This window comes from Marmota marmota, unplaced genomic scaffold, assembly GCF_001458135.2.
Source record: "Marmota marmota marmota unplaced genomic scaffold, marMar, whole genome shotgun sequence".
Lineage (NCBI taxonomy): Eukaryota > Metazoa > Chordata > Mammalia > Rodentia > Sciuridae > Marmota > Marmota marmota.
The window spans coordinates 24,815,781-24,836,714 of NW_026000037.1; the positions used below are offsets into that span (position 1 = coordinate 24,815,781).

The following is a 20,934-nucleotide window of genomic DNA, read 5'->3' on the forward strand; positions in this document are numbered from 1 at the left end:
AAACACTAGACAAAAACCAACTGTATTTGTAAAAGTTTACCTCAAACAATTTGATTTAAAAGTGTGATTAATCTTAGGGCATTTGATATGAAGCAAAGTGCATTCCTTTTATATGTGCCTGGTGTTATGCTCGAATTCGGGACCCCCAAAAGACCACCAGAGACCCAAGATCGATGTAAGCAGCAAAGAGGTGATTATTGCGAGCTAGCTCGGTCCTCTGTGGGCACACAGCAACTGGTGACGCTGAGAGGCCCCGAGCCCAGGGTTTGCAGCAGTTTTATACATTCTTTGGAGAAGGCGGGGACCCCCACGTACATCATAGCATCTCTTAGCAAATCATCACATACCTCGGGAAAATCAAATAACAACTCTAAAACATGATTAGCACATTCACTGGCGGGAACAAGTTGGGTAGGGTGATTGGTCAGTACAAAAGGGGTATTCATTTGAACTGATTGGTTTAGGCCACGAGGGGTGTACGTGCTGAACTACATGGTTTCCCAACATGTTATCAACCACCATAAACTACTGGGAGGGTCATCTGGCATCCCAGGTATTTCCCTGTCTCATGCAGATTGGTGACTGCTAGGGGGTTGCTATGGGTCCCCACCTAGCCTGACTGAGTCAGGGACACCTGGAGCAGAAGATCTCTCCTGTTATTTGTAGATAAACAACTTAACAGGGTGGGAATGTGCCTAGGAGTGCTCTGTGGGTCTTTCCAAGGACAAAGGTCATGTCCCTCCCTTGGACAGGCTTTGCTCTGAGGTAGAGGCTGGTTTTTCACCTGGCTCCAGGAAGGATAGCCAGGGATTTTTACAATTTTGATGCAAGGCACTTAAGCCACTTTTAAACTTAATGGGTGATTTGGAGTCATATTAAATGACTCCATCAGAATGTTAGAAAGCATCAGTAACATTTGGCCATATTGGAATCTTAAAATACAAGTGTGATTTATTTTAAAGACAGCATTCATTTTTGTATTTTTTTAATCAAGAATATTTCTGGTAAGCAGGAGAGTTTTTAAAAAATCTGATATGTTGGTAAAGGTTTTAATATTGCCCAGCAATATTTTGAGACAGGGTCTTGCTAAGTAGCTCTTAAAAAAATAAGTATTTGTGAACTCTTTGTTTCTTAGGGGCTTTTACATCTCTCTGGTATGGGCATAGACAAAATTAATTGTAATTATACTCAGCTCAACTGCTACAGTGATGTCTAGGCAGTGGCTTGTGTTTTTATTGAGCAACAACTGAGACATGACTGTAATATTATGTAATTGTGTGTACTGAAAATATGTGAAAGTGGTTGAATATGAACTGTGTATATATGTTTGTAAAAATTTCTGTAAGATGCTGCTGTTGAAGCCAGATTTAAAGTTAGGTAGTCAGTGTAGTTAGGTAAGTCGGGTCTAATACCAAGTGAAATCTAAAATGGAGGCCATGCTGAGAATGATTCCAGGAAACGCAGGACAGCTCATGGAATGTTAATGAAGTCCTGAAAAGGCCCTAGGCCAAAGTCCATCCCAAAGAAGTGTTAATGAAGTCCTTCCTGCTCAGACTACTTCTTTGGCCCACCTGTGTCCCACCCCTCGGGCCTTCCCACCTACATTCCATCACTGAAAGAAACTATAAAATGGAGAGACAACCGCACTTCCACGGATTCCACCTCTTGGGTCCCCTTCTTCCTCCGGGAGAAGTCTTTTCTGCTGTCCTTTAATAAACTTCTAATTTCTACTCTGACCTTGCCTCGGGGTGCTTCTTTGGTGTTATTCTTCAACATTGGGGAAGCAAGGACTCGTCACCGGTCAACAGCGGTAACACTGTCACAACTTCACATGAGAATCAATCTTAAAATATATCCACAAAAATACATGAAACTGACTTTTTACAACTTCACATGAAATATGTTCTAGTGGATTTTAATCCTGGTGGCCAATTCTATGATACTGTATGTTTTGTACAGCTGATGACAGGAGTAAGACTTCTGTTTAGTGAGTATTTGTTAAATTTTATTGTTGTGGCCAGAGATAATTTCAGAATAAAATTTCAGTGTCCTCCCTTAAAAAAAAATGTATTTGAGACAGGGTTTTGCTAAATTGCCAGGACTGGTGATCCTCCTGCCTCAGCCTCCCGAGCTGCTGACCTAGGTGTCTACACATGCACTGCATTCTCATCAAAAGGAGAACCAAGTTTACAAAGCCCCACTCAGCAGTACCTTCTCAGTTTTTCACTCCTTTTTGCTTGCTACTTCTTTCTGTTAATACAGGAAGATTTCACTCAGGGTTGAGGTCCTGTTTCCAGAGGTGTACTACCCACACTCATTAGATCATTCATTCCTGCCTTCTGTTTGTGAGAAATTATTGCTGCAATTATTAATTTTTAGCACACCAATTAAGATATAATTGTTTCTTGTTGAGCATGTAAAACCCCACAGTTCACCAGGTGCAGAAGTTGCCCCTGGAGCCAGTAACTGGTAGGGAAATGTACAGGGCAATTGACTAATTGCCTGGGACTAATGAGCATACTGGTTTAAGAGATAAGAACTGCTGGGCCAGGTGCAGTTTTTTTTTTTTTTTTTTTTTTCACACCCCTGTAATTACAGCCATTCAGGAAAACTGAGGCAGAGGAATTTTAAATTCCAGCTCAGCCTGAGCTATTTAGCAAGACCCTGTCTCAAAATAAAATGAAAAGGGCTGGGGACGTAGCTCAATGGTGGAACCATATGCCTAGAATGCCCCAGGGGCCCTGGCTTCAACCCTCAGTACCTCAAGACCATAAATAAAAGTTCCCAAGACTGGGAAGACTCAGTTTTAAGTGACCCCCCCACTTTCATGGATTTTTGTCTTCAGGAATCCTACCAGTGAGTCAGGGTGATGATTATGAAAAACCCCACTGAAGAGAGGAGGGGAAAAGTAACCACTCTACTTACTTAACCTGGGAAAAGAGAAATACAGGGATCCAGCCCTTTCTAGCCTTCCAGTTTCATCTAAGGGGAGAAAAGGAAATCTGGAAACAGTTGTGAAGGTCACTGCTCAGGGGTCACAGTCTCACTAAAAGGCTGAGATCATGTGTTTATAGAACACTTCTTTTGCCTCAAATTTTATCACATCCAGGGCTTTTTTTTTTTTTTCCCCATAGCTTTGTTACCAACCATATCTATAGATCTAATCATTGCATTAACCTTAAGGGTTTGTCAGGATTGGTAATATTATCTCCTTATTGTAGGTAAGAACACAGAATTTCACAGACATTAGAATTTGTTGGGTTAAGCACTAATCGGTGCCTCAGAAAACCTCCCGTTAGATAAGGAGTATTTATGTGATAATGAATGAAATGGAGAGGGGAAAGTGGCCACTTCCCTTATCTCCAATCTTTAAGTGAGGATTTAAACAGAGTGACCTTGGTTGTAAAGTAAGGGAAAGTACCTATATATCATCTGAAAAGATCCACCTGAGCAGTGGGCATTAGACCTGTCCTATATATTCCCCCTGCTTGTAGGTGAGGTCCAGCTGTTCCTCTCCACTAAGTCCTCCAGGTTCTTTCTTTGGGATCAGTAAACAGTATGCTTGGGGTGTTTGCAACCCTGAAGTTGAGCAGGGTTAAAATAATCAGAGGTCACAGAGATAAAATATTGCCTCATACTATTGTGAGCATGAGCCAGGATGAGATCTACAGCTTCTATTTCCTCAATTCTAAGACGTCAATCAATACCTGTAAAAGGTACTGTGGATTTAAAATCCACCTTGCAGAAGGGGAAAAAGAGAAATGACTGATGTTTCTTTTGAAATCCATTGTAGGTGGAATATTCAGTTAGGAAATGTTACAATGTGAAGATAAAATGTTCTTAGATTTGAGAAAATATGGTGATTTTATATAAAATATAGATATGTCTGTGTATTTATGTAATTTATGATATTCCAAATTAAAAAACCTTTTGGTGGCAATTACTTGAAGTCATAAAACCTTCATAAAAATATGAAAACATTATTCAGCAAACAACACTGGCATATTTGACGGAAAATGAGGTATAGATGATTGGAAACTGCATGAAATTTGAAAAATATCTGCTAAATCTCTATTTAAATTTAGTCTTTTTTTCCCCACTTGATCCTAGAAACTAAAAAATTAATAAGTTCATACAAGAGCTCAACATCTTAAACAAATTCCACAAAATGTTATTCTTTCCTTGAGTGATTCTATAATTTTCAAGTAAATACCACAGCCTATAATTTTTGAAACTACTGATGGAAAATAATTCATCCCCAACTAATTCAGCATTCTCAGAATTTGAATATTTTGGACCAATGTTCATTTGCCCTATACTTGCAATTCTTTTTTTTTTTATAATTTTTTTTTAACATTTATTTTTCAGTTTTTGGCGGAGACAACATCTTTGTATATGGTGCTGAGGACCGAACCCGGGCCGCACGCATGCCAGGCGAGCGCGCTACCGCTTGAGCCACATCCCCAGCCCCTACTTGCAATCCTTAATCTTGCATGTGCTGAATCCTTCCAAATTCCTTATCTTTATTTGGACTTTAAAACTATAAATCTCAAAGGTTTTTTTTTTCCCAATTACAAAGGCTTTATCAGTTGCCAAACTAAAAAAGATTAGATGATATTAAACTACTGAGGTAGGATATAGGAAATAATGATAGGTAGAAAGGAGATAAACAGGAAAGGAAAGAGAGACCATAGCTTTAAATGTAAAAACTCCATGAACTTCCTCACCTTCACCCCTAGTCCTGTTTTCCTCCAGGCTTGACTTCTTCAAAGGATCCGTAAATCTTAGAATACTGTAAGTCTAGTTAATTAGTGCTTATGTGCCTTTTTTTTGCATAGGGGTATGTGATGTGATTACATGTCTCTCTCCTTTGAGCTCAAAACCAATTCAAAAATAAAACTAGGAGGTCAGATCAATATCGATAGCTGTTACTCCTCACAAAGCTGTTTTGAAAAGTATGACCTGACCCTTTGACCAAAAAAGAATTTTCTAATATTTTCTCCTGCTCTTGACTTTGGAACCTGAACATAAAGAAGGTTGGTCAACAGAATATACACTTACCCAGATGATGCATACAGGGTCTTCACCTGCTTTCCACCTCTCTTATACGGAGTCCAGGACAAAAAGTGAGATTGTATGTACTTACTGATTACTGACACATTAACCTCTGTAACTGGCAAGCATGGACCAATAGATGTAAGACTTGTACCATCCACCACCTCAATCACTCCTCCTTCTACCTCTGGGAAAGGGCAAGTTCAAGGTGAAGAATTGGCAGTGTTTCCACTCAGGACTGTTAGAGACTGAAGTTCTTGTCTATATGTAGATAGGAATGTGATGAGAGGGAAAGGAAGTTTCTCTTATCATTAACTTTATTTAATTTACCTAATATATGCTTAAGGTTGCATCTAGAATAATTGACTTTTGGAAAGAAAATTCCCCTCACAATTATTTTACCTTGGACATTTTACTTTTGTGGTTAGAGAAACGATGATGATTTGTGGTTTTTAGTTACATTGAACTAATGCAGAGACTCTCAATATGGAAGTTGAGGGAGTTTCTCTTTCCTTTTTACTGTTTCAGGAGCCATCAGCTATGTACTTAGTCATTGTGTGGGGCTGACCAGAATGGAGATGAGTCCTCCAGAGCGGTCGCTGTGGTTTATGGACTGTCTGCCATAATTCTTCTATATCTGCTCTAGCATGCAACGAGAGGATAAGAGTGTCAGGCCCTTTCTCATGACTGTAATAACCAGCCTCAGAATTGCTTTCAAGTGTCAATATCAATAGTGCCTGATAGGGGATATTACTCCCTTTGTAACAGAATGAAATTTAACCCCTATCTCTCACCCTGCACAAAACTCAAAGTGGATCCAAGACCTAGGCGTTAGATCAGAAACCCTGCACCAACCAAAAGAAAATGCAGGCCCAACACTCCATCATGTTGGCTTAGGAACCGACTTCCTCAATAAGAAGTGCAAGAAGTAAAATCAAGAATCAAAAACTGAGATGGTATCAAACTAAAAAGCTTCTTCACTGCAAAGGAAACCATCAAGGGCTGGGGATGTGGCTCAAGTGGTAGCGCGCTCACCTGGCATGTGTGCAGCCTGGGTTCGATCCTCAGCACCACATACAAACAAAGATGTTGTGTCCGCCAATAACTAAAAAAATATATATATTAAAAAAAAATTCCCTCTCTCTCTCTCTCTCTCTCTCTCTCTCTCTCTCTCTCTCTCTCTCCTTCTCTCTTAAAAAAAAAACAAAGAAAGAAAAAGAAACAATCAAGAACATGAAGAGAGCCTACAGAATGGGGGGACAATCTTTGTCACCTGCACCTCAGATAGAACATTAATCTCCAGGATATATAAATAAAGAACTCAAAAACCTTAACACCAAACAAAACAAAGCAAAGCAAAACAAAACATAACCCAATCAGAAAATGGCAAAAGAATGCAGAAGAAGAAATACAAATGGTCAACAAATATGTGAAAAAGTGTTCAGCATATCTAGAAATTAGAGAAATGCAAATTAAAACTACGTTGAGATTTCGTCTCACTCCACTCAGAATGCCAACAATCAAGAATACAGGGAACAATAAATATTGGCAAGGATGTTGGGGAAAGAGTTACATTCATTCATTGCTGGTAGGACTGCAAATTGGTGCAACCACTCTAGAAAGCAGTATGGAGAATCCTCAGAAAAATTGGAATGGAACCACCATTTGTTCCAGTTATTCCATTCCTTGATATTTACCCAAAGGATTTAAAATCAGCATACTACCAGTGCTGCAGCTACAAAAATGTTTATAGTAGCTCAATTCACAATAGTTAAGCTATGGAGTCAACCTAGGTGCCCTTCAGCAGATGAATAGATAAAGAAAATGTGACCCCCCACACACACACATACACACATACACACACTGGAATATTACTCAGTCATAAAATATAATGACTATGACATTTGCCTGTAAATGGATGGATCTGGAGACTATTACGAAGCTAAATAAGCCAATTCCCAAAACCCGATAGTCAAATGTTCTCTCTGATATGTGGATGCTAATGCACAACAAGCACAGGGGGAGGGGAAGAATAGAGGTTCAATAGATCAGACAAAGGGGAATGAAGGGAAGGAATAGGAAAGACAATGGAATGAATCTGACTTAACTTTCCTAAGTGTATATATAAATACACCATAGTGAATCTCCACATCATGTACTGGGATCCTAATTAGAATAAGGTGTACTCCATGCTTGTATGAATATGTCAAAACATACTCTACTGTCATGCATAAGTAAAAAGAGAGTAATCACAGAGGGTGCAAGTTAGTTAAGAATATACCAAATGGGTTAGTGCTGCCACCTCGTGGCAAAGCTTGGAGCAATTTATTCCTGGGAAACCTGACTGAGTAGGAAAATGCAGAGAATGGAAAGGGATGCAGGTCTGCCCTTCGCTGAGTTTGGGTGAGTGCAGACACTCAGCCAGAAAAGACTGTGCAGAGAGCTGTGTGGACAGTGGTAACTGGTGTGGTTCTAATGCCTGCAGACTGGGGCCAGGCTGGCACTGACCCTGCCTGCAGGTCACTTTGCTCTGGGTGATGTGGCTCCTCTCTGTGAAGTGGGGATACGCCCAGCCTATTCCAAGGGCAGCCGTGGGACTTCAGGGTGCAGCTCTTTCCAAACACCCACAGCCTGCCCAGCACCCTGCCTTTATTCACAGCACCACAGGTGATGGACACGAGACTCCATCCATACTCTTGTCCTCTATGGGCCCACTGATGTTCCACATTCAGACTGGACACCACTGATCTTCTGCACCCTGTTTGAAATTGCTTGGAGTGGGTGCAGATGCAGGTAGTCGTTAGGGCTGTGACCCACCAGGAGCAGGACATCTGAGGACGCCCTCGCAGCAGCCTAGATGGTGAACAGCAGATCCCGACACTCCTGTCTCTCCAAAGTTCCTTTCTTTTCCTAGATTTCCCTGAAGACATTTTCCCCCAAATGCTGTGCTTTGTCCTGAGACCACCTGCCTGGTTTGTCCTGGCTCTGCCTAGCTGTCACTCCTGTCTCCTGGAACCCCTCTTGTCCCCACACAGATGCCTCCTCTGAGGCCTTCATCATGTTTCTTGCCTCCCCACTCTGTCCACTCCCTCCAGATTCCATATAAAATTCTCCATATTATCCTATAAATCTCTGGCCATAATAGGGAGGAACATATTACCTTTTTCTTCAGTTTTTAAAAAACTGTGGTAAAATATACATAACATAAATTTACCATTTTGACCCCTTTTAAGTACAGTTCAGTGGCATCCACATTCTTGTGCAACTATTACCACCATCCATCTGCAGAACTTTTTGTTTTTCAAATGGGGTGTCTCTATGTTGCCCAGTCTGGTCTTTAACTCCTGGGCTTACCTGATCCTCCTGCCTCAACCTCCTGAACAGATGGAACTACAGGCATGTGCCACTTTGCCTTGCCACTTCAGAACGTTTTCGTCTTCCCAAACTGAAACTCTGCATCCCTGCAACGTGAACTCCCTTCTCTCAGCCCCTAGCAATGACCATTCTACTTTCTTTTCTTCTTCTTCTTCTTCTTCTTCTTCTTCTTCTTCTTCTTCTTCTTCTTCTTCTTCTTCTTCTTCTTCTTCTTCCTCTTCCTCTTCCTCTTCCTCTTCCTCTTCCTCTTCTTCTTCTTCTTCTTTTTAAAATTACAGCTTTATGGTTATACATAGTATTTGGGCTCATACTCACACATGCATAGAAATCGATTTGAGTCATAATCCCCTGTTTCCCTCCCCCAATTCTACTTTCTGTCTTTAAGAATCTCACCTCTCTAGATACCTCACATAAGTGGAGTATATGGTGTTTGTCCTTCTCTGTCTGGCTTATTTCACTTAGCATAATGTCTTTAAGTTTCATCTACATTGTAACGTGTTAGAATTTCACTCCTTTTACAAGGTGTATAATACCCCATTGTATGCAGGTACCATTTTTAGTTTATCCATTTATCTGTGGATGGACAGATTTTAAGATTTATAATTTTCTACTTCTATAGGAAATACTAGGAGGATTTTGATAACGAATGTATTGAATTTATAGACTGCTTTAGGTAAATTTTCACATCTTAAGGATATTGTCTTATAATCCATGAACATAGGATATCTTTCCATTTATGTCTGTTTTATTTAATTTTTATTTAATTTATTTCAGAATGCTTTATAGTTTTCAGTATACAAGTTTTTAGCCTTTTTTTTTTTTTTTGGTACTAGGGATTGAACCCAGGGGTACTTAACCACTGAGACACATTCCCAGTCCTTTTTTATATTTTATTTAGAGACAGGGTCTTTCTGAGTTGCTTAGGGCCTCAATAAGTTGCTGAGGTTGGCTTTGAACACATGATTCTCCTGCCTCAGCCTCCCAAACCACTGGGATTACAGGTACGTGCCACTATGCCCAGTTTACACAATGTCTCTTATGGGGAGAAATGTACAAAGACATACTAGATAGAGGGGCACAGACAATAACCTCTGACACATAAAATTAACTTAAGTATGTATCTAATTAGTACAACGTATATTGATTTCCCCAAACCAATACTGCTGAATAAGAAGCAAAACAGGACATGAATCAAAATGTTACATAAACAAAATGCAAATTCATGGCTATCTGTGCAATGGATTAATGGGATTAGAGGCAAGAATAGATTGGTGGCAAACAACTCTGGACTCATGCAGAATGTGCCAGTAGGTGAGGATTGTCCCTTAGCCAGGCAGAGGATATATATATTTCCTTTCTTAAGTTATTAATGCTCAAATGATTGTATGTGATTGCTTCTTATCCATGAAAAGAAGACAATAATTCAACCAGTTTTACACAAATTTTGTGTTGTCAAAATCCCAAATTTTGTTTTTGTGAATACACATAATTGTTATTTATTTTCATGACTTTTACAGTAAGTCTCTATTATTTCAAATGAATCCAGAATGCTATTTTTAAATTCTTCTCTAAAATTAGTAACTGTGATTACAGCTATGGTTCATTACAATTATCAATTAATTTAGGACTAAATAACCTATGGAGAGAAATCTAGAGCATCATTCATATAAATTTCTGAAGCACACTACAAATGTTCTTTGAAAATTTCCTCTGAAGGTTAAGAAAATATTCAAGGGCAAGAAAAAGAAAGAAAGAAAAGATGGAAAGAAAAACAAACGGGTGAACTAATAAAAAGTTCAGAGAAATAAAAGGATCAAATATTTTTTTGAAGGACAGATAAAAGCATATAGCCTATAGTCATTGTTTCCATGCATTGTTCCATGTACAATCTTGAGAATCTTGTGCCTGTGTTAATTGTTTATTTTACAGTACATTAAAATTGTTGATGCACTTTTCTGCTTCTTTTGCTAGAAATTGAGATTTTTGCATGAAAATCTTGTGTCTGATTAGCAGCATCTGTCTCATAGATAATTGTAATAGGCAGAATTCTAACATAAACCTCTGACAGGAAAAAAAATCAGAATGGAGTAGCCATGGTATGGGGTGCTTAAAATGGATTTGGAAGGCCATTGTTAATCAGATCTTAGGTAGGTTCACAGCCAAACCTTTGAATTGGACTACAGACATCTCCCGCCCCCTGCCAGATTTGAGTTGACCTTTGAAACATTATTAACTTCCACTGACCTTCTGTACAATGGACCTCTTCCCCCATACTCCATAAAGAATTAGGCTTTACCCAAACCCTTTTTTACAAGCCAGCTTAACTTTTACCAGTACCAACTATAATTCCTGACTGACAAATTATATAATTTATAATCCCCTTCCTTCCTTCCTTCTTTCCTTCCTTTCAGATTGAACTGAACCACTGAGCCACATCCCCAGCCCTATTTTGTATTTATTTAGAGACAGGGTCTCATTGAATTGCTTAACATCTTGCCTTTCCTGAGGCTGGCTTTGATTCATCCTGCCTCAGCTTCCTAGGCTGCTGGGATTACAGGCATGTGCTATCATGCCCAGCCATACCCCTGTATCTTAAAGCTATAAACACAGCTGTAATTTTGCAAATGCTCAAAGCACATTTTTCAAGACCACTTGAATCTGTGTTTTCGTAGATTGCAATTCTATTTAGTCCCAAATAAATACATTTTTTTTTTGTTCTCAACTAGGTTAAATTTATTCTGGTTTGATATCTCAATGACTGACATTACTATATAATTCCTCCCCTTGAGAGCTTGAGAGACTGCAGATATGATGAGCTATGACTCCCATGATTACATATTATATGACCCCCCTTTAAGATGGGGACATTACTGTTTCAGGAAGGGTGATTGTCCTTGGTTTATTGACCTAATCATGTGTGTCGTTTTATTTGGTCTAGATGTCACAGACAAGTGAGAGATCAAAAGCCTAATGAGAATTTAATATTAGGGCTCTTTCTGATGGTGCTACAGGATTAAGTTGTGATATTATGAGAAGGCCTGTGGGAAAAACCATGAGTGGCAGCTAGGAACTGAGAGCGGCTCCCAGTCATTGAACCACAAGTGAATTTTGCCAACAAACTAAATAAGCTTGAAAGCAGATTCTTTCCAAGAGCTTTCAGTGAACCTGCAGCCAGCAGACACATTGAATGTAAGATCCTGAATAGGACCAAATTGAGCCATGCCATAAATTTGTAAGTTTGTAATGTTTTAAGCCACTAGGGTTATGGTGGTGATTTGTTATACAGTATGTTAATCAGCTTCCTGTTACTGTAACAAATACATGAGATAATCAGTTTATAAAAATAAAATGTTTATTTTGGCTCACAGTTGTGGAGGTTTTAATCCATGGTTGGTTGGTGGGCAAAACATTTCAACTTAGGGCTGGGAATCAAAAGACAAAAAGAAGAGGTGAGGTTCTTTCAAGGGCATACCACCAGTGAACTAAGACCTCCCACTAGGCTCCACCTTTTAAAGTATCACCTCCCAGAAGTGACAAGCTAGGGACTAAAACTTTAACACATGGCCTTCTGGGAGACATTCCAGATCCAAACTATAGTTCACTGTACTAGAAAACTGCTATAGTTTGGACCTAGATTATCCCCTGTGATGAAGATTTGGCCTCCAACTTGTGGGAATCCTTAGGAGGCAAGGTGTATCAGGGGAAGTGAGGTAATTAGGGGTATACCCCTGAGGGCTCGCATGGAATCCTGGCCCCTTCCTTTCTCTCTTTGCTTCTTGGCTGCTGTAAGGTGAACCAGCTTTCTCTGCCCTGTTCTCTTAGTATGATGTACTGTGCTGCTGCAAGCCCCAGAGCAACATTACCAAGCAAATATGGAATGAAACCATGAGCCAAAATACACCTTTTGGCTTTTTATGTTGATTACCTCAGATATTTATCACAGTGACAGAAAACTGACTAACACAACTTTGGTTCCAGGAATAGAGTATTGCCATAACAAATACAGTAGTTCCCCCCTTACCCATGGGGCATATGTTCTAAGAGCCCTAGTGGATGCTTGAAACCTATATTTCTGCCTTTGCTTTTCAGAACTTCTAATCTTATTTCTTTTTAATTCAAACTTATTGATTATATATCAGTGAAAATATTTAGCTATCTGGTTTCTTCTTGCTGCGTATAGCACAATGTGAGAGGAGATTGATACATGGCAATAACCATACGAATATGGGTTCTCTCTCAAAATATATTGTACTATCAGTTTTGCATCTAAAGGAAATGCTTTGCAGCTTCTCTTAGGTATATCTGAATTGCAGCACTAGTACTCTTGCACTTTGGGGCCATTATTAAATAAAAAAGGGGTACTTGAATACAAGCAGTGTGATTTGCAACAATTAATCTGAAAGCTGAGATGACTACTAGTGACTAAGAGGTAGGTAGCATATATAGCATGGATATGCTGCACAAATTGATGATTCACATCCTCAGTGGTATGGAACAGAAGAGTGTGAGATTTCATCAAGCAACTCAGAATAGTGAGCAATTTAAAACTTATGAATTGTTTATTTCTGCAATTTTCTTTCTTTCTTTCTTTCTTTTTTTTTTAAAGAGAGAGAGATAGAGGAGACAGAGAGAGAGAGAGAGAGAGAGAGAGAGAAATTTTAATATTTATTTTTTAATTTTTCGGCGGACACAACATCTTTGTTTATATGTGGTGTTGAGGATTGAACCCGGGCCGCACGCATGCCAGGCGAGCGCGCTACCGCTTGAGCCACATCCCCAGCCCAGCAATTTTCCATTTAGTATTTTTGGAGCAAAGTTGATTATGAGTAACCGAAACTGTGGAAAGCAAAACCCAGGACAAAAGGGAACTACTATACCTAAAAACATGTCAATGACTTTGGAATTGGATAGTGGGTGGAAGTTGCAAGAATTTCAAGAGACATCATAAAGGAAAACAAACCAACAAACAAACCAGGAGGCTGAGAATGGGGACACACGCCTGTAATCCCAGCACTCCAGAAGCTGAGACAGGAGGATTGCAAATTCAAGGCCAGCCTGGGCAATATAGCAAGACCCTATCTCAAAATCAGAAATAAAAAAGACTGGGGATGTAGCTCATTGGTACAACAGTTTCCTAGCTTGCACAAGGCCCTAGTTTGGAACTATTTCAAGAATTGTGCTCACTGTGTAATCCCAGCGGCTCAAGAGGCTCAGACAGGAGAAGTTTGAGGCCCTATGCAACTTAGTAAAACCCTACCTCAAAAAAAAAAAAAAAAAAAAGGCAGGGGGGCGGGGCGCTGAGGATGTAGCTGGATGGTAAACTGCTCCTGGGTTCAATCTCCAGTATTCTCTACCCCCAAAATTGTACTCAAGAGCTGTATCTAACAGATTACTGCTGGGGAAACTCATCTACACTGCTTTAGAGGATTTTGATGATGAGACCATGGACTTTGAACTGATGAGATGATGATTTTTAGGTTTGGATTACGTCTTTTGGTGAGTGGACGTTACAATAGGATAAGACAGACTCTTGAAAACTTTGGGTTGTAGTAAAATGTATTTCGCATTTGAAAGGAACATGTGTCATTTGAGGTGAGAGGGAGGGGCCCTATGATACCCTGTCTCTTCCATCAATCTGAGGGTTCTCAGTGATGACCATCTCCTGCAAACCTGGGGCTCTGGCACATTTGGCTTGCCACTCCGTATGGTGCAACCATGGGCAAGGTCTGTCCCTAGAGAGCCTGGACTGACCAAGACAGTTTGCCAGCAAGTGCGGTTTGCCAGGGGCACGTGATGGGTCACGCGCGCAGTCTGCTCAGTGCGGTACACAGAAGTGGACCAGCCGAATGGCCGGTGCCAGGGCCAAAAATTCAGGCCTAGGCTGGTGGGGGACCTGTGGGCTGACTGCCCTCATGTACTGCCTGTGCTTCCCGGCACTGCAAGCTCAGGACACCGAGCCCAACCTGTCGAAGAGTAAATGGACAAAGGCCAGGGGCGGACTCAGATGGGCGCGCCCAGTCACTTACCAGACAGTTTCATGTTCTGCCCGGCCCTGCCATTTTCCAGGATGACCAGAGCCAGGCTAAGTCTAGCTCTAGGGGCTAGCGTTGGCAATTAGGAAAGGGGGCAGTGAGAGGGGGACTGAAAAGGCCTGGGGAGGGGGGATACACAAAGTGTGCCCCCTTTCCCCTGTTGGATTTTCCCCAGTGGATGACATCTCAATTTAAGGGCCAAGGTCCTGCATGAATTTGTCTAGGTGGGGTACCCACACCGGCTCTTTATCAAGCCAAGCTCGGGACTCACAGCTGCTGTCTTCAAATAGGGCTGTGTTCCTTAGGTAAAGGAAGGTCTGAGAAGTCTTGCCCAGGACCCATTTCCCTCCCTGGACTTCTGCTCTGTGGGGATTTTTCCCATGAGAGGCAGCTTCATGCTGATATGTGCCCCCCTGTCCCCCCGCCCCCCACTCAATGTAAAAATTGCTTGGTCACAAGGGCCATGTCACTTCATCCTGGGCCTTGGGTATTCCTACTTAGCAAATGAGAAGAGGGGCTGTCCCTGAGGTCCTCTTACTATTATATTTGGGGGCACCGAGGGCTGGTGTCGTGAATTTAGGTGCCTCATAGCTGGAATTGTCTCCACAGTATGTGGCAGGAACAAATTATCCCCGAAGATCTTTGGTGGAAAGAGGGCAGGACCTGAACGGTGGCCATGGCAGGCTGCTCTACTTCTCAGAGGCAAATTTATCTGTGGAGCTGCCCTCATTGACAGCAACTGGGTGGCCTCTGCAGCCCACTGCTTCCAAAGGTGCAATTTCCCTCTGTGGGGCCCCAGCCACTAGGAAGAGACTGAAGGAGGGAGGCACAAGGTGGGCAGGATAGAAGAATGAAGATGTCCAGATTTCCCTATCTAGGTTTTATTCTAGGACAGTTTGATGCCATCAGGTGTCCCTGTGCTATCGCCCTACCTTTGGCCCAATGTGCCCTGCCCACTACTGGGAATGCCATCCCTGCTTGTCTGTGTGCTTCTTCCAGGCAGAGGTCTTGGACTTCATCTCACACCCTAAGGATGCCCTGCACTCCCCCTACTCCTTTCCATTTTGGTAAACCCACCAAGATGATGCTACCTGGAAAATAATTTACTCTGGTTGTGATTATCAACAAATACTGGGAAACAGACTTTAGTTCCAAAATGACCATCTCTACTTTTTATTTTTCCATAAACACTAGGGATAAAAATCTCATCCCTCTCAGGGTGGACTTTGTAGTCTGTGTCCTGACTACCCCTAGATAGTGTCAGCAGATGTCATCAGACCTTAGTTAACTCTTGTGCAAATGGTAGTGACTGTGTCCTTGTCCCTGGCCATACATGTAGAACAGGCTCCAGGTGTTAGTCAGAATGCTAGTCCCGGGTCCCTGTTTCCCAGGGCAGGTGGATTGGGGTTAGCCCACATAGACAGATGTCTTGCCTCCTCTAGCCAGGGCTCTCCACAAGCTATCCAGGGCACACTTACTGTGGAGTCTTGGATCTGGGTCCTAGCAACCTGCACATTGCACTACATTCCTATCTGGAGTTGTCCTGGGACCCTGTTTAACCTACACTAGGGGTTCTTGCTGTTCCTGTAGTTTTATGTACCTAGGAAGAGCTGAGGGCACCACCATCCCCTAGACCAGTATAAGGGATGAGTAAATAGTTTCTGCCCTGAGAGAGTGAGGCAGATCTTCAGGAGGCTGACTCACTGTGTGACCAGAGAGGAAAAGGAGGACACCACAGTCATCCCAGAAGACAGAGCTGTAGGAGTAGCTGACTGTGAGATCCCAATTGGGTTCTATTCTTATATTCAGCACCTAGGAGTACCAAACCCACATGGGAGATGTGGAGATGCAAGACCCACCTTGAAAGCGAGGCACAAGCCCAACTTCCACAGTAGACCCTAAGGACATGTCAGGGGGGACACCATGGTTCCATCCAGAGTGAAAGCATGGAACTGGAGGGTCTTTTGGAGAGAAGGATCCAGGCATGAGGAGTCTGGGTAGGGGCACCACACAAGTGTGTCATGTGGGCTGGAAGGTCACTAGGGTTTCAAAAAGAAGTTTCCAAGTATTCCTCCTTTTCCTTCACTACGATTTGTCGAGTGCCTGTGCCCAGGTTGGGAGCCAGCCAGCTTGTAGAGAGGATGATGTGAGGATTGGAGGGAGGGGTCATGCTGGCCTGGGAAGTGGGAACTTTGAGAAGTCTGTTGGGACATAAGAGGGTTTGATCAGGGATGAAAATGCGACACATCTCTTCCCCTCCAAATGTTTCTTTGCAGCAATAAGATTCTCCGCTCCTTGAATTCTGTAGCATGCTAGAAAAGCTGTTAAAAGCCTTCAAAGGTCTGGTATCCTAAGGTTGTAGACAGAATCAAACTCACCTCAAGAGAAGGGCTATCACAGTATTAGGAAGGGAGGAGAAAAAAAAAACCTCTGAAATGATGGGGTGAGGTCTGGTTGTCTGCCAGGTGGGTGGGTGGTTAGGGCCAGGGTGCCTGTGCAACACTCAGAGGATCTGCCCCCAACAGGTCCCAGAACCCAGCTGACTACCGGATCCTGCTAGGGTACAACCAACTGAGCAACCCCAGTAATGTAAGCATGCAGATGACAGTGTACAAGGTCATTGTCCACCCAGACTTCGACAAGCACCATTTTTTAGGGAGTGACATCACGTTGATGCAGCTGCACCAGCCTGTGAAGTTCAGCTCCCACATTCTACCTGCCTGTCTCCCAGAGAGCTCCACAAAGCCGGACTCTACAATGACCTGCTGGATAAGTGGCTGGGGGATGATAACTGAAGAAAGTGAGCACCCTGCGTCAACTGACAGGCTGGAGAGAGAGTTGGTTTCGCTTTGGTTAGCACTTCATGTTTGAATTCTTTCCCACAGAATTCCTGCCACCTCCCATGCAACTTCAGGAGGCAGAGCTCAAGCTTGTACCCAGTGATGTCTGTGACTCCTTTTACAGACCTCCCAACCCTGCTGACGCTGGCCCCAAACCTCCTGGTGTACACGAGGACGCATTGTGTGCTGGGGACTATATAAATGAAAGGTCCATCTGCCGAGTAAGTAAGACCAGCTTAGACTCTCCAGCTGAGCTTGGCCACCTCTTTGCTGCTGTGCTGTGTCCCTCCATCTATGTCTTCTTTGTACCTAGAGCCCCTATGCACCACTCTATCCCATCCATTTTCTGTAAAAAATGTCAAAATATAGCATGGAGAGAAGAGGAGCTATAACTTGTATTGTTTGATGACTTTTTAGAGATGGATATATTCACATACCAGCACCCAAAGGGTCCTACTCTTGGTGTCTGTCACTAACTCCCCCAGAATGACCCCTTTCTGGCTTCAAGCACCATGGGTTTGTGTTTGGACTTTAGCTGAATACAACATGTAGAATCTAGGCTTTTGCCTGGTTTCATTTACTCAATACTATGTGTGTGACATTTATCCAACCTACTGTGTAAGTGAACAATTTTACTTTTCCATTTTTATGTTCAGAGAATGGACAGTTTTCATTTGGGGTCTTTGTGAATGTCATTGCTGTGAACATCCTAGTGTCTTGTGTGTGTGCTTTAAGTTCACATTTTGATTGGGGGTCGTGCTGGCAGTGGAACCGTTACGTCATGAGGTATGTATGCATTCGTTCTTCTCTTGTGGATATTCCAGCTTTCCAAGCTGGTTGTATCCATTTACATTCCCACCAGCAGTAAATGAGGGTTCAGTTTGCCTCATGTTGCTGCCAGTGCTTTGGATCATACACTGTTTTCATTTTAACCATTGAGTGTGATCTTTTTTATTTTTTATTTTATTTTTTTTAGTTGTAGATGGACACAATGCCTTTATTTTATTCATTTATTTTTATGTGGTGCTGAGGATTGAACCTAGTGCCTCACCTATGATTGGCAATTGCTGTAACCACTACAGCCCCTGTATGTGATTTTTAATCTGCATTTATCTGGTAACTAATGAAGATAAATATTTTTTAATATGTTTATTGCGAACTTTAAAAAATCTGTTATTGCCTTTTTTGGTGAAGTGTGTCCCTTCCAACTATGGGGGGGGTCATCTGTTTTGTATTGAATCATAGAAGCTCTTTATATATTGTGGATACGAGTCCATCATTGGATGCATGAATTATGAATGTTTGCTCTGTGTAATCTTTCTGTTTAATGGTGGGGAAACTAAAGCCCAGAGAGGAAGTGGACAACACTTTAAGGATCCATGGTCATAGCCAAGCTTAGAGAGGCTCTGACCTCCTTGAGAGCTATGGCCCCCCAGGTGTTGTCCTGCAGCCTCCCCTTCCTCTCTTGTGCTTTCCCTCTTGCTCTTGCTCTTTCCTGGCTGGCCCTGCAGCTCAGAAGTATTCCTCACATGCTCACTTCCTGACCCCACAACCTCCTCCTGTTACTCAGTCCTCACTTCTGTCTGTCACAAGCTGCAGGAGGCCCCTCCTGTCTCCCCTGCACTCTTCACCCCTCCTCTGGACACCAGGACCCAACCTTTTCTCAATGGTCAGCCTGCTGTTCTTGCCTTGCATTTGAACCTGGATGAAGAGGGGATCAGACATGGAAAATCCTGTGTGCTGACCATTTCCCACCAGACACTGCCCCCCTCCTTTCTTCCACAGCTGTATCCTGAAGAGTTCCAGAGCCCTGCTGCTGGTCTGACCCCAGCAGCCCCAGAACATCCTTTCAGAATCTGCACACAGTCCCTTCACCTCCCTGCTGAGAATTTCCATGTCCTTGCCTGTCTCTAACCACACTCAGGCCTCACTGCTCCTCCAGTCTCCTCAGAGAAGCTCTCTAATGATCCAGTTAGTATAGACCTTCTGGGACTCTTCCTGTTGCCTGTGTGGCCCCCTTTCCACATGTTATATGTGCAGGTGTGTGGACATGTGGACTTGTCACATCAAGCACCTCTTGCATAGAGACTCCCCAGGGGGTATTATTCAACAGATGTCTGGAGGGCATTATGTTTCTTTGAGCTTCTGTTTTTTTGAAATAAAGCCATTTCACCTGTGACACCAGGGATCTTCCCTTCTAGGGAAGCCAGCATTCTTCTGGAGACCCTGGAGCTTCCTGTGGTTCCAGCTGAGCCTAGCAGCACTTCTTTTCCCCCCTCAGTGCATCCAACAGCTTGGCATTTTTCTCAAGAAGCTCAGTCAAGGAATTCAAACTAGAGACCTTATCAAGTCAAAGACAAAGGCCTAGATTCTTTGTTGGACAGAGGATTTTACCAAAGTCCCTGGGCCAGACCTCCAGGCCAGCCACTCCATGGACCTCAAAGCCATCTCCCATGTAGTTGAAAAGGTGGAGGGCACACTTGTGGCTCCTATCATCCCCCAGTGCCTTCTCATAGGTCTGTGACTGTCAGCTGTGGAATGGGTCTCTAGGGTCCTGGCCTGGAGATATTGATCCAGGAGGTTTCTCCTGTACCTGGATTTTAAAAAATTTCCCCATGGTTCTGATGAACACTATTCAGACAGTGGAGACCCCTTGTGTCCACCTTGTCCTCTCTGTACTGGGCAATGCTTGTCCCTCTGTGTTGGTTCCACTACCCATGTCCTTTGTCTCTCTCCTTAGGGAGATTCTGGGGGTCCCTTTGTCTGCCCACTGGAAGGTGTTTGGTACCTGTTTGGACTGACAAGTTGGAGCCACATATGTCAATCCCCTGTTGGTCCCAGTGTCTTCACCAATCTCAGCTACTTTGCCAGCTGGATTAAGAAGCACAAGAAGGAGAATCCTGCGCCCGATCCTGGAAAGGCTCCTCCTGTAGAAAAAGCACCTGCTCTGTTCACTGATGTATCTAGTGAAACTGTCCTGAAGCCCAGGATGACTGTGCTGCTGTCTGCTCAGTTCCTCCTGCTGTGGCTGAGTTTGGTCAGTGCTCAGTGACAGGCTCGCAGCACGTTCACGCCCAGCTTTCCTCCACAAGGCCCCTGGCTGAGCTCTGCACTGTCCTTCCATGCTTCCATCTCTGGGCTGTCCTGTCCATCTAAGGCCCAGGCCTGATGAAATAAAAACAACCCAAGGAACTTCTGGCTCCTGTTTTGAACCTGTCAGTGCCATACCTCATGCCCTGCTGGGCTTCAAGGTGCTTAGTGGCAGAAGGCCTCACTCCTCCCTGGGAAGGGACAGGTGAGGGTGTTAGAGTCTGTAAACAAGTCAAAAATAACACCTGGCATTTTGCCAGGGGAATGTTAAAGTTCGTAAACAAGTCTGGATGGTGCCTGGCAAAATGTCAGAGGGAGTGGTTTGAGAAGTAACAAAACCGAGCCATTAGGTGTAGAGATTCCTGATTGGTTGACTGATGTATCTAGTTTATGCTAATTAGATAAGCTGTGTGGAATGTATAAATACTGCTCCTGTCCTGCAATAAACGGCTCCTACTCCTGCTGTATCAACGTACACAAGTTATTCGTCACCCCTCCGCTTATTTTGCCCAGCCAGCCGGGCTCCGGCATGAGGGGACACC

General features: G+C 42.8%; 1 protein-coding gene across 1 annotated transcript; it reads left to right on the plus strand.

Annotated features, from left to right (window-relative positions):
* Positions 1 to 14,276: 14,276 nt before the first annotated feature.
* On the plus strand, positions 14,277 to 20,354 carry LOC107136602 (serine protease 40-like). The gene is made up of 5 exons (XM_015478914.1): positions 14,277 to 14,403; positions 15,072 to 15,234; positions 16,988 to 17,262; positions 17,348 to 17,523; positions 20,043 to 20,354. The coding sequence occupies exons 1-5, from the start codon at positions 14,277 to 14,279 to the stop codon at positions 20,352 to 20,354; spliced, it is 1,053 nt and encodes a 350-aa protein (XP_015334400.1).
* Positions 20,355 to 20,934: the final 580 nt, after the last annotated feature.

Coding starts and splice junctions, on each gene's coding strand:
- LOC107136602 (XM_015478914.1), top strand. CDS start 14,277: ATGGCCGGTGCCAGGGCCAAAAATTCAGGCCTAGGCTGGTGGGGGACC. Junction 17,263..17,347: donor GGGGATGATAACTGAAGAAA/GTGAGCACCCTG, acceptor TCTTTCCCACAG/AATTCCTGCCACCTCCCATG. Junction 17,524..20,042: donor ATGAAAGGTCCATCTGCCGA/GTAAGTAAGACC, acceptor CTCTCTCCTTAG/GGAGATTCTGGGGGTCCCTT.